The sequence below is a fragment of the Pinus tabuliformis genome, chromosome 5_2 (genome assembly GCF_031772625.1).
Source record: "Pinus tabuliformis cultivar Carrire ecotype Pingquan chromosome 5_2, CPIR1, whole genome shotgun sequence".
Taxonomy (NCBI): domain Eukaryota; kingdom Viridiplantae; phylum Streptophyta; class Pinopsida; order Pinales; family Pinaceae; genus Pinus; species Pinus tabuliformis.
Window position 1 is genome coordinate 1,057,070,029 of NC_142306.1, and position 17,505 is coordinate 1,057,087,533.

A 17,505-nucleotide genomic window follows, 5' to 3' on the forward strand; every position below is an offset into this window, starting at 1 on the left:
TTCTCTGACACCCTGATGCAACTCTGATTGTCGCATTTTATCATCGTCGTCTCTATCCTCTAACCAAACAAGGCTACCAGCAACTTCCGAAGCCAAACGACATCTCATGTAGCCATGATGGCTGCTATGTACTTCGCCTCAGCTAAACTTAGTGCCACGGACTTTTGCTTCCATATGTACCAAGAAACAACTCCTGATCCCAGGTTGAAGCAGCAACGAGCACATCTGATCCCATACTTGACTATGCCATGCAAATGCCTCAACACATGTTTAGTTGCTATCCAATGCACTCTCTTCAGCTCCACCATGAACTGAATCAGAGAGTTAATTGCATATGATATGCCTAGCCTGGTGTTAACCAGATACAAGAGAGAGTCTACCAACTACTTGTACAAGGTGGGGTCCACATCCTTCTCCCTGGATGTGTCTATCTCCCTCCAATTAGTGATCATGGGAGTAGAAGAGCTCTACAATCCTCCATCCCAAATCACTTCAAGATCTCGATATAGTGTCTCCCTTGACCAAGGAAGATCTCGCCATTTGTCTACCATACTTCCATACCTAGAAAATAATGCATTAACCCCAAATCCTTCATCTTGAACTCTGCCGCAAGATCCCTCTTGCATCCTCGATAAGCCCTAGTGAACCTATCAAAAACAAGTTATCCACATATAGGACAATAATGAGAGCATCTCCTCCAACCACCAAGTAGTAGAGGTTATTGTTTGCCTAACTCTTCACAAAGCCCATGCCCTACAAGTATCTATTGATGCGCTCATACCACACCCTGGGAGCCTGCTTGAGCCTGTACAAAGCTCTCTTCAATCTGCACAAATGGGTCTCTCTGCTATGTGCCACAAAGCCCTCTAGTTGTTTAATGTACGCCTCCTCCTCCAAGTCACCATTCAGGAACGTCATCTGGGCATACATCTGATGGATCTTCCATCCCATCTGTGTTGCTAATGAGATCACGGCTCGTATAGAAGTGTACCTAGCCACAAGAGAAAATGTCTCCTCATAATCTATTCCATCCTTTTGAGAGAATCCCCTGGCCACGAACCTCACTTTATATTTCTCTATGTTGCCATCTACACTGTGCTTGATCTTATAGATTTAGCGTTATCCAACCACGACCCTATCTGTAAGTCTCGATACAACCTCCCAAACATCGTTATGCATGTTTGAGGAATACTCCTCAACCATCGCATCCCAACACACCTATTGTTAGGCCTCCTGATAGCTGGAAGGCTCGCTATCCACCAACTAACTGACCAATGCCATGTAACCAGTGTACCACTCTAGTTGTCTCCGCTCTCTTCTGCCCATCCTAAGAGTCCCTACAAACTCCTCAGCATCCCTGAGTGCAGCCTAAACCTCACGACTCCTCCTGCCAACAATGGATATAGGAATATCCACCTCCATGTCTCCTAATGCATCTCCCTGATCTGCCGCATCTGCTACTTCATGCTCTCAAAGCCTCAAGAACCCCAACACCTGAGCTAGTGCTTGTACTAGTGATTGTACTCATGCTCTGTTGTTGCCCCTGATTCTGCTACTCTACTCAAGGAGCTTTTGTTTGTTTCTCACTCTGTTCTTCAGCTACTGGAAACTCTCTAGACCTTTTGTACACCTTGTCCTCCATGAATTTGACATCCCACCTGACTATAATCCTCCTAGCCCATTGGATGAAGATCTTGTATGCCTTTGAGATTTCATTATAGCCAATGAAGTAACCTTGCTCTGCAATCTGATCTAGCTTTGAACGTGTCTCGCCTGGAATGTAACAATATGCTATGCAGCCAAATATCCTGAAATAACTGACATTTGACTTCTTCCCGGTGAAATCTTCCTCAGGAGTTATCTTGCCAAGCGCTCTATGTGGGTCGTGTTAGCGCATGAAATTTCACCTCAGGCTGAGAAAGGTAAACCTCAAGGCAACATCAAACCATTTAGCCTCGTAGCTAGCCCTACGGGGCAGGAGAAGGCTCTCTCCGGTCTATCTCGGTAAAATCTTCAATAGATGAGATGACCAATAAGGTAACACTGATATTAGGCTAGTAAACTAATCAAAAGGGTTGATTTGGGGTTTTTGGGTTTTTGGTGGCAAATTGAGGAGAGGGCAATTTTGGGTGCGGGGATTGGACACAGTTTCTACAGGGAGTTCTTTGGGGCGAGGTAGGAGACAGTATTGATGCCTTTGATTGAGGTGGATGGTCAGGAATGAAAGGTGAGGAGCTAAAGAGAGCAAACAATAACTTTGAATTCTCTTTAGACAGTAGAAAACATTGAAATTAAACAAACTAAAAAGCAGAGCATGGCAGGCATGAATTCTTACTTTAACACTTCATTTGTTTAATGTGCAGAAGTAAAAGAAAGGAAATGAGTCACATAACAAGCTTACAAGTACATTGAGAAACACACCATCAACACATGAGTCCACAAGAATCCCAAAGAGGACTGCAAAACCCTGGTCTTCCTTAGCCAAAAATTGCAGAGATACAGTGAATAATACAGTGATAGCTTCTCCCTCAAGAGTCCAACCTTCCAACCCCTGAAAATGATTAAGAAAATACATAATATAGGCAAGCCAACCTCTTCCCTTGCCTCTAGGGGTCGAGCTCATCCTTCTAGGAGCTGTTTCAACCACTTCTAAAATAAGCACTACAAACTAGGCAGTCAAAACAACTTGCCTCTATAAGCTAGGAAACCAATCCATTCATTAAATATTTACCCTTTACATGAATGAATCTTCTAGAAGTGTTAAACAAGAGTAAAAGTGTCTTAGAGTTACAATAATTACATCAAAGATAATCATCTTCCACCCCAAAAAGTCAAACTGGGTCAAAACTGCGTTTTCTAGGCTGTACAATGCAATCTGGCAAAAACTGCCTGACGGGTCGCGCGCCCCTGCCTGACGGGTCGCACGCTTTTGGAGCGATGTTTGAGGCACTTGCAGGTGTCCAAATTGAGCAAAAGTGGGCTTGTTGGAAAGGTCCGTGAGTCTACTTTCCAACCCAACTGGAATTTTTGAATTTGGAGGTCATTTGCCCTGTCAAAACTTAATTCTCCCAAGACTGGTTCTGCAACTCAAAAAAGGGCCAGAAAGTCATTTTTTGGTAGTTTTTTTACCTTTTGGGGGACCAAAACTGCACAAAATCTCAAATCCATCCATGGGCATATGTAACTTTGCATGACAAATCTAGAAATGCTGAGTTTTCGCCAAAAGGAGTTGCCATGATGAAGGGTCGCGCGCGGGGTGAGACCCGTTAATGGGAAAAACCTGCAAATTGCCTGAAAATGTCAAAATTCATCCAAAATTCTCAAAATTTTTTGGGTTTTGTGCTGTGGATAGGCTATTTAGTGCCTTGATCCTTGAGTGAAGCCTCAGCCAAGATACGGAGGGGATTGGGCCTCTTTCTTCCTTTTTGTGCCTTGGCCAACCTCCTTGGATCCGGCGATTGTAATTTTGACATTTCTCTAAAACCATGACACCTGTGCAAAAAGTGAAGGAGGTTTTTCTTCTTTGGCATATTGTGGACAAAAACCTCTCTCAGTTTTCCAAAATTCATCTTTGATTGCTCTGGAACATCATTTGAGTGCGACTTGTCCCGATGTGTGAAAGAAGGAATTTTGTCGAAATGGAGCGAAATGAAGGGGATAGGGGGCTTCTAAATTCTTGGGGAAATTTAGGGGAGTAGGGAGGGATGTTAGGAAGCAGGGGAAAGTGGAATCTCAGAGATTGAGTGAGGGGAAGGGGTCCAAAAGGGCAAAACACAGGCCCAACCTAGAAAATTGCCAGGTTGTAGCTAGAAACTAGGGTTTGTGCAAAAATGAGGAATTTGGCGAATCTAAGGGATGGGAAGTGTTTGATAAGGTACTTTAAGGATAGGGGAAGGTGTATGAACATCAGGAAACAAGTTTTGCCGGTGATTTGACCATCCAAGAGAAATTGCCTTCAAAACCCTAGGAGAGGGAAATGACCTTGCCTAGGCACAACTGAAGCATGAATAAGGTGTAACATGACCCAATGGAACCTAATATGATGATAGCAACCCTCTAAATGATGATAGGCTCAGTTGAATAGTGACATAGATTGGCATTTGGGCAATTTTAGGAGTGAAAGCAAACCCTAGACCTAATGCCTAGTGACCAAATTTTGCTTGAAAACTCTTTGAAATGACAAAATTTGACCTTGACACTCTGAGATCACTTTGTAAGAGCATATTTGATCACTGGAGGAAGGCTGGAAAGACTGACACTAACAGGTCGGTCATGAATATAAATTATTGTACTACATGCCTCTGCCCATAAATAGCATGGGAGATCCTAGTCATACAACATCGCTCGTGCTACCTCTGAAATCGATCACTTATTTCTCTCAACAACCCCATTCTACTGCAGGTTGTAAGGAACCGTCCACTCTCTCTTGATTCTTGCCCTGATACATAACTCCTGCAACTCTTTACTGGTGTACTCTCCTCTGTTATCTGACTGAAGAGTTTGGATCTTTCTACCTGTCGCATTCTCCACTGGAGCCTTAAACTCCTGAAAGTGACTAAATACCTCAATCTTGGTCTTCAAGAAATAGATCTAGATCTTCCCAGAGAAATCATCGATAAAACTACAGAATTACTCACATCCTCTAAGAGATCTCATAGACATAGGCCCACATATGTCTGAATGCACAAGGTCAAGAATCCACTATGATCTACTGTCACTCCTTGGAAAAGATACTTTCGCAAACTTCCCCAACACATATCATCATGCTCTATGCCCACCTTCAGAACACCTGTCATAGTCTCACGAAGCAATCTAAGTGCTCCACGACGAATATGGCCCATCCTCCTATGTCATAGCTCCCCCTTGACCTCTCAGACTACTGCTGCTAACTAGTGCCTTGGGCGTGTCTAACTGCAACCTATATAACTAGCCCCTCCTCACCGCAAACGCTATAGGTGATCTCCAATCCTTGTGCTGTAATAGCACTCTAGCTCCTCTAAAGAGAACATTCTACCCTTTGTCCTAAAGGACTGATATGGATATCATGTTCATCCCCAAGCCTGGCACATGCAACACATCATGGATAGGTAATCACTTGTCATTCTCCCTTTGAAATAGAATAGTCCCTCGTGCTACAAGAGTACACTTGGACTTGTTCCCCATATGAATCTAGAACCTAATGTCCTCCGCCTTGTACCTAGAGAAGTACTCCCTAACTCTTGTCATATGAAATGATGCTCCATTATCTATGTACCAGACAACCTGTGAAGTCGAGCTAGTCAGGCAAGCGATCAATGTGAACTCCTTCTCCATCTTTCTAGAGAGGTCATCGACATCTATTGAGCTGCAACCTGCTTCTTGCTCTTCTTCCTATGTGGGCAATTCTTGACATTATGACCAAACTCATGACAGCCATAACACTTGACCTTTGATACATGCTTCTTCTTACTCTTCTCTCCTTTTGGGCTAGGTCCCTTGTTGGACCCCTTCTTCGCTTTTCCTTTCCCTGCTAAGGCAACATTCTCCTGCTCCCTCTCAACCTTCAGTGCGTGGCCACTACTGTTGGTGCCCTCTATTAAGTTGAGCCTAAGTTCCTCCTGAGTGAAGTCACTCCATAAGTGATCTCAATCTAAAAACTTATCTCATCCTAAAATCACCTAGACGAACATTATCCATTCCTTGGAGAACCCATTGAGTGCTATACGCACTAGCTTGTCATCACTCGGCTTCTCTCCAACTGCAACGAGTTCATCTCTGACAGACAAAACACCAGTGATATAGGAAGTGACACCTTCTCCTTTTGTCTCCTTGATGGTCCTTTGCTTCTCCTTGAGGATCATTTTCCTATTCTCTGAAGGATCCTGGTACAATTTCACGATGGAATCCAATATTTCCTTCATTGTCCCTTTCTCAATGAGATGTGGAACAATATTATCCTTGACCCCATCAAGAATCAACCTCTTTGCTTTGGCATTATCACTCCTGTACTCATGTTACTAGATGGGATCTACTGGTACAGCAACACAGCAAACTCCTTCAGGCCAAATTCGTCCAACAAGAACAACATCCTAGCCTTCCACATGCCAAAATTTGAGGCTCCATCCAACCTGTCTTAATCTCTCAATCTTGCTATGGCCATCTCTGGATATAATCTAGAAATTCTGTGAACTAAATAACCTGGAGAAATAAATTGAAGAACTCAAACTAGGTTAAAACCCTAGTGTGCTTCTCTTCCTGTGCCTGCGCAGATCTTCCTTCTGCCCTCAGATCTGCTTTGAGACCATGTGAAATTTTAGTTTATTGCAATTACTAGTCAGATTATTTGTCAACTACAAAATACTTGCGGCAAACACTGAATAAAGCACAACTGCAACTTCACTGAAAATAAATAACTACGGGAACTAAGAAAATTATGCGCACACACAAATAATGAACACCAGTATTTGTGAAAAATGTCCTTGGAAAAACCTCGAAAAGAAAACCAGTTTGCAAATGAGGGTTTTATTATTAAAATTCTTCAGCAAAAATTATTACCACTGGTTGTTGTAAGATGGAAAACCTCTGGAAAAAAAAAATCTTCAATTATATTGGTCGATGTCACCTCCAGGAATCAATTCGGCCTTCTCTAAGCAATTTGGCCTCCCTCTGACTACTCGAACTGGCTCACATGTGCGGCCTCTCACTAGCAAACTCACACTGCCGAGAAATAAATCGGCCTCCCTCTAGAAATTCGACCTCCTCTTGCAAATCGATCTTCCTGTGCAAATTAATCTCTCTAACAAATTTTTCTTGCTCCGACACTTCAACCTTACTGAGCAATTTGCACCACTTGCTAGGGAAATTCGCACCCCCTACTGGAGCAACTCACACCACTGGAAAATCGACCTCTCTGGAAAAATCATTTCCAAACCTTCCTAGAAATCGTTGTGAGGATTCTCTCTGGCAACCTCTGCTGAAACCCCTGCTAGGCTGCTACTGATGTCCCTGTGTTGCCTCTGCGCTCTTGCTATCATTGCAACTCTATGTCTCTATGTGTTATCCAAATGCCTATCGATTTCCGCTTATATTCTTTCGTTGACGAATCAACGGCCATGATCTAATCACAATTAATGGCTAAGATCATCTTGACCCCATCAAGTGACTTTTCCAGAAGTCTCTAGAGGAAAATCGATTTACCCAATTAATACTGATTAATTAAGCTATTTCCCTAGGTTAAACTTAGGGAAAATAATTAACTGCTTAATTAAATCTAATCAGGGCCCTTTCTCACAAAACCAATTCTGGGTATTGGAGAAAATGTGTTCCCTAGCTTCATAGACACATTCTGAGACTAGAACACCCGTTTGAGCTACACAAACTAACACAGAAATAGTCCAGGGAGATAGCCCTAGAGATTTCTTTTAATCGAGGTATATTCAATGTAAGATCCAGCATTGTTTGAGTTTGGAAATTACCGACGGATAGCAGTGAGCTACAGGAGTAAACCACAAGCCTTGAATGATTAGCAGAAGTGTGACAGAACTCAGGAAATGTTTAACAAATTAGCATTCCTTGTGTATTGCACAGTGCAAGAAAATAATGAACAAAGGAATAAGGGCACTTGCTGAGGACTGTCCAAATTTATCAACTTTGCAGCTTGATGAGTGCTAATTTGTAAGTGAGTCTTTGCAAGAACTATCTGGGAACTGTACAAAATTTAGAGAGCTAGGTTTGCAGAGATGCATCAATATTATCAACAGTGACCTTTCAACTCTAGCTCAAGGATGTAAATATATCTTGATTCTAGAAGCTGAAGTGTTAAATTTAGGGATATTGGAGTAGTAATTTTCACATCTGGTTTATGCATGATATGAATGCCCTAGAGGGCTGAAACTTGTGGCATAAATTTAGGTATCTTATCGTGAATTGACTAGTGGATTGGGGTTGTTTAGAAGTGAAATATTGTCCACTACTTTCGCTGCTGTTTTATTATATTGGGAATCATCTCTAAGACTGTAAATTCACATGGACTAGATTCGCAAAACCTCTAGTGAAAAGGTGAAATTTCTGTAGTTGCATTAAACTTGAATTTCGAAATTTTTTATGTAATTGAGGCTCTTCATGAGCCAATTGTTGATGGGGCTAGCAAGGTACCGCCAATCTCATTGTTGCTTACGGGATTGAGGGTGGGACAAATTGTATATATATGCTATGTCATAGCAAGCACATACACTGAAGCTCAAAGTGTGCTACCCACACTACAGAAGTATTACTCTCTCAAGTTATTCATCACTCAATACATCAATATATAGCACTCCTAGGTTGGTTGAAACCTAAGATAGTTAAGCCACCAAATCCCTAACCGCAACTTTAGAATTCACTTAGGAAAGTGATCATATAACATTCACACGTATTATATATTTTTGTATTATATTATACACAAGATGTCCTTAACATGTGTTTTGATGTGTGGATGCTGAGATCTATTATTAACCTTTTCACTGTTCAGAAAATCCCTACAGACTTTTCTGTCAATGACTGCCATTGTAAGCAAAAATGAACGTACAAAGCTCACACACAATGGAGAGATGTCTAGGGCACAATTTCAGCATTCAAAAGATGTCTATGATTACAGATGGATGTATTTGTCAAGTTCCTTATTTATTTAAAGATTTAACAGATAACTTGGAGGGTTTTTAATGGAATAAAAGCTCCTCTTGAGAAATGTAATGGTCATAAATTCCACAGTGGAAGGTTTCAAACCCAGTTGCATCTGAAGCATAAAAACATTTTTGGGATAGTCAATGGGATAGAGTTGAAGGTTTGAAGCCCAAGCAATAAGGAAAAATCATACATTGACAAAATATGGAGAACAAAGCTAATTCATTACTTGGCTTGGTATTGCCTCTAGATTGCACCATCTTGAATTATCAAAACCATCAAAAGAAATTTGGGCTGAGTTACAAGTTGTTTGGGTAAAAAGCATTGATGCTACGTTCTTGAAACAACAATTTTTTAGGACTAAAATGTCTTACGGAATAGATGTGTTAAGTGAGAAGTCACATAAATGACTTGAGATCCCAGATGAAACAGTTGACAAAAGTAGGTGTCAATGTTAAAGAAATAGAGACTAAAGCAGTATTATTAAACAGGTTTCCCTTGAACAATAGTAATGTGGCATTCGCATGCAGTGAATTGTGATCACAATCCTTGGACAAAATGATACCTACTCTCATTGTTAAAGAAAAACAATTGAGTGAGGAGGAGAATATTAAGAAAATGCCTTTGCTAAACAAAGCAAGCAAGAAAACATATAAGAGCAAGGTCAACAACAAAGAACATGTAAACTTATATTATTATGAAAACACAAGGCCACATGGCTCAGAATTGTAAAGTCAGAGCTACCGATCTTCTCAAAGGAAAGGTTAAAAATGAAAAAAGGAAAGAAAGGAATTATATTGGTATTGATAATAACACTAGCAAGAAGGATAAGGACAACACTGATGGTGACAATATTCACGATGATTTCTTACTTAGAATGGTTGTGCCCACTTAGATGGGTCTCCAGATAGGGGGCTGAATGGAAGGCTTGATCGACATGGACAGTTGCCTAGAGGAATTCAATGGCATTGGTAGAATTTTACCGTAATGAGAATGATGAGAACCTAATAGAACACTGTTGGGAATTCAAGATATGTTGTTGAGGAAAAGAGCAGCTCACAATCAGGATTTTGAAACTCATTATCAAAATTAAACCTTTTTAAATCATCTTGTCAAAAAATGTTTGGTCATTAAAGGGGACAAATAAAAAGTGTTATGTCATGTTAAAAGGATGGGGGGGAGCAGTTGTTGTTATTAGAATGGTAACAACTGTTTGTAGGAGATAGTGGGTCACAATAGATTTTGATGATTCATATTAAATACAAGTTAGTTGAAGAGGTAGTTAAATATCTTATTACTCAATGTATAAAAAAAGGACTATGGTGACATATTGAATGACTTCTTTCTCTGGATATTTATTTCTCTCTCGTATCTAGGGTTGTGTACCATTAAGAACTGATAAATGTATGACTGTAAATTATTCAAGGACAGTAAGGGCTACATTTGTCCCTCTAACAAGAGGGAGAGGACTCACAATTCTTTGGTTCAGGCACATATAAACATTAAAGTAGCATCCATAAAGTGAACTCATTACATTAGAGTTAATAGTTTCACCTACCTTTGGTGAACAACAATGTGACTAGAATATCCTCCTTTCGTCACTGTGCCATCTACATCGATACCATTAAAGGTGTAAATAGACCCTTTTGCACAATTGATTTCCATTCTTTCATTACAATATTCACATTGCTGACAGGAGTTGACATATGTACCCACTCCAACATGATCGCCAACCTTAAAACGGACTACGTTGATGCCAACTTCTTTCACAATTCCAACAATTTCATGCCTATGATACAACCATTTAAAAATAATCAGAATTTTATAAAAGCTTCGAGCAAATATTTAGCTCTATTCCAGAGACATTTGTGCTCATTCAATAAAGACTTTCGAAAATGAAGCAGAGTTGATCACACCTCATCAAATATAAGACGAAAAATGAACAAAAAAGGTAGCATACCCTGGCACCAATGGATACTTTGAATCACCATGTTTATTCCGGGTCCATTGAACATCGGCGTAACAAACTCCACAATGAGTTATCTTTAATGAGATATCATCAAGGCCTGTGACTCTGAAAAACCCAAGAGATAATAATAATGAGAAAAGGAAAATAAGTATATCTCTTTGCATTTCATTAGTTTCATTTTCTTGTCATCTCATAAAATAAAAATGGCAGCAAATTGAGAGAGAAGCCTATGCAAAGATGATCTTAACGAAAAGGTGTTATGTTTACATCTGTGCATCATGATTTAAAAAATTATAGTGATGTATATAGTGATCACCACAAACTCTATCGCTCTGGAAGAGCAAATTAAGAGTTGTTATTTCTTCATATCATTTGAAATTTGTTGATAAATGTATATCAAATGTAATATCCCAAAATTTATAAACTATAGAGGTGTAATGTTCCTTCCTAAATTTTCCTAATGTTGGGAAAATAGATTTTGACAATTTTGGTCAATACTAGCTCAAGGCAAATTTTGGTGGAGAACATATAAGGAATGCTTTATTTGCATGCTAGTGGAATATGGGGCCCACATGAAATACGCACTTGGGAGGAAGGAATTCGAATTCCTTGAGGCAAATCGAATTGGTGGAGGGACCCACAAGGAATGCATGGCCAACATTTATAAAAGGAAAGAATGAGGGAGCAAGAGGGGTTTTGTCTATTTGAAAATCAAATTTGCCTTAGATGTTCAGCTGAGCCAACATTGTGTTGTTTAGCACAAGAGCTTCCCAAAGAGAGAAGCTCAACCTTTCTTCGATGGACTTGGAGCGCCACCCAAGGAAGGGTTTCCTTCACCACCAAGAGCGGAAGAAGCATCAGTTATAGGTCATACGCATTTCTGGAGCATTACACACAGTCCAGGAGCCACCACTGTGCAAAAGGAGAATTCATTGGTTATTTGTGTAGCAGGGTTGTAGAGAAATTGTCCGGAGAAGCTACAGGAGCACCCTTTTATCATTTTCAGGAGTGTAACGGGCAGCTACAGACAAGAGGGCCATCCCACACGCAGCTTTCACTTCATCACACACAAGACTGCATCATCTCCTCCATGACTGCGCAAGCATTAGAGTGAGACTCTTTGGGACAGCATTATTCAAGGGAATTTGGTGTCAGGGAGCTAGGAGATCATTTGGAGGGCCATCTGAGGATTGTTGGCGTTGGGAGGCGGAGATTGATAGGATTAGTCACAGCATCAGAATTCAAATTTGGAGTTGGACCAAGATGTGAAGGGTCAATTTTTGAAGGTTGGGACCAAGGGAAACTATTTTTGGGTTTTTCTAGGTTTTGGGCAAGGATCACAATCCCAAATTCCTAGATTTTTTTGGGCACTGCAGAGTGGGCAAATCAAGGGGCGAAGTCAAGCAATAGTGCAGTGTTGGAGCAGGACTGCAGTTTTCTGCAGGAGCTGGTTTGTTGATTTGGGGTAGCATCAGATGTGCTCTAGCCACGAAATTTGGTGGAGAGGTTGGGGCACATGAGATCTCCAATACCCATAATAGGTTTGAGCAGATTCTAAACAGATCAGGAGATATTAAAATATGTAATATTTTTAATGGAGTCCCTAAGTCTAAACTTAGGGAAAATAAAATATTAATGTGTATTAATATGAATCTGTGTTAGAGTGGTCCAAAAGACATGGATCAAGCCATATCTAATCTTAGCCGTTGATTAGGGACTTAATCTCGGCCGTTGAGATGTCAATAGGAAAAGTATAAGAGGAGGCTTGAGGGTCACTTGGAGAATACACTAGATGATCAGTCATTCTATTCTCTAGAGCGGGATTTGCTAAGAGAGATAGAATCAGTGACGAGAGAGCAGCTGAGGGGCATTGTGTACAGAGAAACAGAGAAGGCAGAGATTGTGTCAGGAGAGAAGCGCAGTAGCCAAGGAGGGTGACACAAAGCTAGCAAGGGCTCATGCAGGGCCACGCAGAGGCAGCAAAGTGTTGCACAGAGCACCAGAGGGACCAGCACAACTGACGCAGAAGCTCCCAGAGCTGACGCAGGGCCTCCTAGGGCTGACGCAAGCCTAGAAAGGCTGACGCAGGGCCAGCGTGAGACAAAGAGGGGCTGACGCAGTCTAGTTTGGGCAGACGTTGGGGTTGCAGAGCAGTTTTGTGCTGAGGAGCTGCAGGAAGGATTTTCCGGGGTTTTAGCCGAGAGATTTCTCTCAAACTGTGAGGTATAGCTGCTAAGGAAATTCTCTGTTGGATAGGCCAATTTCGACACCCAAATTGTACTCTGATATTGCTTAATAAGAAAACCCTCTGATAGCTGCACCGATTTTCCCACATTGGGTTTTTACGAGGACATTGGTCCAAAAATAATGGCGTCATGTGGTGTGTTTGTTCTTGTTTCTTTTAGTTGCTTATCTGTAATATGTTGAGCATGCACTAGTGTTTATTTTCAATATTTACTTTGTAAATAACTTGTTAAAAGAAAAATAACAAGTAGGTAGGAATAAATCGGGAAAAGTGCATGAAGGGTTTCTAAACTAAGTAAACTTAGAAACTTCAACATGGTTATTACAGTCGTTGGGCTTTCTTGTATTCATCGCCTGATGCTTGTAGATTGCCATGTGCAAGCCCAGGTGCACTTTCTCCAACTTATTTATACCACAACAGTTATTATTAATAAAATTGGCCAATTTGGGGATTTGCAGAAATTTCGGGTTTATGTGTATGCATTTCTGAAAATTTATGTGTTATTATATTTGCATGCCTTTGTTATCAGTGTAAAATTTCCACTAGGAATATTACAGTGGTATTGGAGCATGTTCTTGGCCAAGGTGGGGAACAACTGCAGGTGATGCCACCACGATACCAAGGGGTAGTTTTCCATAGAGGCTGTGGTAGAGGCAGAGGCAGGGGTCGAGGTAGAAACGAAGGCCCGGCCCATTTTTAGACACCGAGGTGGAGCACTGTAGAGAAGGGATGGACAATCGGGAGGACAACAAGCAACCCAAGCCAATGGGTCAGAACCAAGTTTTGGAGTTGTTGAGGACCAATCAGCAGATAATGAGGCAAGGGAAGATCATGATGGACATGATGCAGCAGGTGGTGAGGCTGCAATTGGGTGGTAGGCCTGAGGGAGAGCCTCAAGGTGATGGGGGCTCCAGAGTAGGAGGAGGCAGCCATACTTATCATCTCCCACACACTGCCCAGCGTGCGCAGGCAGGTCGTCCTACTTTGCCTCACTTTGTGGAGGAGGCCGAGCCGAAGAGGGAGCCAGACCCGGTTGCAGATTTGGTCCATTCAGTTGCATCAGGCATTGATGAATATGAGGGGTTGGATGCCCAAATTAAGTGGGTGATGTCTTTTGGGGAATACATCCACCTCAAGGAGAGGCACACTAGAGGGGCTGGAACCCACTATAGAGGGGGAACATCCAACCATGAAGTGCAGAAGTTGGCAAGGAAGGTTACACTTCCGAATTTTGATGGGTCAACGAAGAGTTCAGTGAGGGCATGGATCCAGAAGCTAGACACATACTTCCATTTGAACCCCATGTGGCAAGTCGATGCCATACAATTTGCTACTCTTCACTTGGAGGGAGATGTCCAGGAGTGGTGGTATCATGGATTGATCACGTTGGGGCATATCCATATCACCACCTACACAGAGTTCACTCGGAGGTCGCTGGAGAGGTTTGAGAGGAAGGACCCAGAGCTACATTTCAGGGAGTTAGCCCATCTGAAGCAACCTGGTAGCATAGAGGTGTACATTACAGAGTTCCAAAGATTGGCAGTGATGGTGGTTGACATTTCAGAGGCCCAACTAATTAGGCTATTTGTGGAGGGGCTTGCTGAGCCTTTGCGTGGTTGGGTGAGGGCTTACAAACCCACGTCACTTCTGAATGCTATCTCCAGGACCCAAGACATGATTGATGCAGTGCCCAAGACACGAACATTTCTTCCCTCTAGAACAATGTTGCATGAAGCGGGGACGTTTTTTGGAAGCAAGGACGCGGAAGCGTCATTTTCCAAAAATCTATGAAGCGAAGCGTCTGCTATATATATATATATATATTTGCATTTATACTCAAAACAAACATCCCAAATACCAAATTAGTTATAGAAGACATGAAAACATGCATATTTTTGCATAAATCTAGATAGGTATGGCATCCATGATTCCATTGTAGTTACTAGTATGTACATCAACCATCTATATTCTAGCAATTACAAACATACATCAAATTTTGAAGCATATTATAAAACATAAAACATTTAAGCATATTATAAAACATAAAACATAGAGCATATTATGATTATCCAGCAAGTGAGCAACTGTCAACATTTGTCATGTCCAAAATTAAAATAATAATGTTTACAAAATATGTCACTTGGTCACTGCCAAGACAAAAGAGGTTCAAATTCACAAGCCTACAAGTCTAATGATTAATCTATGACAAAAGTAGTAAATTTTCAATATATCTACTAATCTCTCCTCCTTCCACCACGAAGAGAACATGGCGGTGGGCCTCCACGTGGTGGCAATGAAGAAGATGGTGCCTGTGGAAGTTGTGGCAGTGGCACTGAAATTGATGAAGACAAACCCCCTGTTGTTGGTGTTGAACCATGGAACCTAGGAACCAAGGGACCAGATGGGGGTGGCATCTCAACACGATCATCATCATCCTGGAATCGCTCAAAAAATTCATACAAAAAAAAAAACACTAGTTAACAAAAAAAATTAAAAACATGAATTAGAGAAATGCTTTATAAGGAAAATTCATACCACAATGGACATACCTGGATAAGAGCATCCTCTAATTGCTCTAATCGCAACACTCCATCCTCCAAATTGGGCTCCTTTGGATTCTTGTCCCAAATCTTAAGGTCTTTATTAGTCTTTGCATCATCACAGTAATGGGACAACAATCGCAAGTTGTAATGAACATAAACCAAGCTCTCTGCCCGGTCTAAACTCAACCTGTTTTTTTAACACTGTGGATGAAAGAATAAGAGCTCCAACACTTCTCTACAGAAGAAGTGTTTACCACCTGTGATAGCACCCACAATGCCAAAGTCTGTAGAAGTGGAGTAGCCCCTCCATGCATGTTCCACCACTCAAGAGAAGAAAAAGTCTCTCGATCTCTAATTGCATGCATGCTCCCAAATGGACCAGTGTTAAGCGTATAGTTGCTCAACTGTCTCCGTACCATGGCAGCCTCCTCCTCATCAAGGATTAATTTACTCAATGCAATCATATATTTTTTGTGAACCTCTTGATCTTGGTGTGGTTTTCTCCTGCTTCCCCCCCCCCAGGTGCTGGTGTTGAAATCCATGATGGATGATAATGTTTAGGTGTCAAAACATATGCTAATGCATGCAATGGAAAATTTAGCATTTCCCATCAGTTTTCCACCTTTGCACGAATATAATTGTACAAGGTGATATCTCTAGGCTCAACAATGTCTTTAATCTGCCCCAACATGTTATCCATTTGCTCATACACCTCCCCAATTATTGGTCGATCTGAATCTCCAAACTTGATCATGTAATAAATTGGTTTGGTGAATTGCAAAACATATTTAACCTGTGACCAAAAGTACATGTCAAGAATAGTGTCCTTGGCTGCATTAGCACCATCTCTATCAGTGTTAATTTCATCCCATTTTTCAGCACACACCATATTAGTTAAAACTTGTCTCACCTTCACTAGCCGCCTAAAGGTGAGGTAATAACTGGCAAATCTTGTCTTTGCAAGTTTAAGCAACTGCAACTTGGAGTAAGTGCCATAGAAGTAGTTTACCCTTCTATGCCATGTGATGAATTTAATGAGTTGCTTCCCTCTCCTATAAAGCTCATTAATCCACCCACATTCTTTATGCTTCACAATATCATGCATCAAAAGGTTCAATGTGTGAACCAGGCACCAAACCAAAAGATGTGTTGATGAGTACACTCAATAATTTTTCCTGTTGCCTTAAAATTTGTTGCATTATCTGTGATCACTTGAACCACATTATTCAACCAACATCTTTGATTGATTGCAATAGGAGATCTGCAATGTTTTGTGAAGATGCACTGATGGAGGAGGAGTCATGACATGTAATAAATACTGCACCACTAGCAGAAACACAAAAAACATTATCAAATGTTGGTTTATAATATTTGTCCACCCATCTGATACAATGGATACCCCACAATCTATCCACTCATTTGTAAAACATGTCAAAGCTCTTTGAACCTTTGCTTTTTTCTCTTTCTAATAACATTGTTCTATTTTTCTCATAGTTGGGGGACTTGTATCCTTTTGGGGTTTCATTGATGGCCTTTACCATTTCATGCCAATAGGGAGAGCGAAGCACATTGAATGGTACACCGCAAGCACAAAGAAATCGGACTATCTTTCCATCCACATCATCCCTCCCAGCAACATTAAGGAAATCCCTTATTGTTCTTTTACCTCTAGAGCTTCCAAAAGTACCATGAAGAGATGAGCTACCAAATCTAGAGGTTGCACTTGATTCAGAATGAATTTTTTGTTTCTTGCTTTTTTGTTGTACAGCCTCCTCTATTTGGATGTATTTTCTTCTTTGTTCAGATGAAATGTTTGAGCAAATTTTGTATCCCCACAACACCCTTTTTATCATCACTGTCCATCACCCCACAAAGATGCCTCCTCACACAGGTATATGAACCACTAAATGGTTTTCGTCCATGACAACCATGAGGGCACAAAAATTTGTAGCTTCCACCACCCTTTCCCCCTTCAAGTTTGGTCACATAGTTCCACAAGGGTGTTAATGCAGCTTTCCCCTTTAGTGTTTCAGTTTCCCCTTCAGGTTCAACTTCATCCCCTTCCTCTTCAAACCCTTCCTCCTCATCATACATTGGGTCACTCATAT

The 17,505-nt window shown here is 41.1% G+C and overlaps 1 protein-coding gene across 3 annotated transcripts in view; it reads right to left on the reverse strand.

Moving 5' to 3' along the window:
- The window catches only part of LOC149162866 (putative cinnamyl alcohol dehydrogenase 1), a 410,094-nt gene that overhangs the window by 191,449 nt on the left and 201,140 nt on the right, over positions 1-17,505 (reverse strand). For all 3 annotated transcript variants that reach the window (XM_089437422.1, XM_089437421.1, XM_089437420.1), the window contains exons 3-4: positions 10,601-10,714; positions 10,199-10,429 (exon numbers count right to left, since the gene is read on the reverse strand). In XM_089437422.1, the coding sequence (XP_089293548.1) occupies positions 10,199-10,429; positions 10,601-10,714 (345 nt within the window). The remainder of the gene's footprint in view (positions 1-10,198; positions 10,430-10,600; positions 10,715-17,505) is intronic.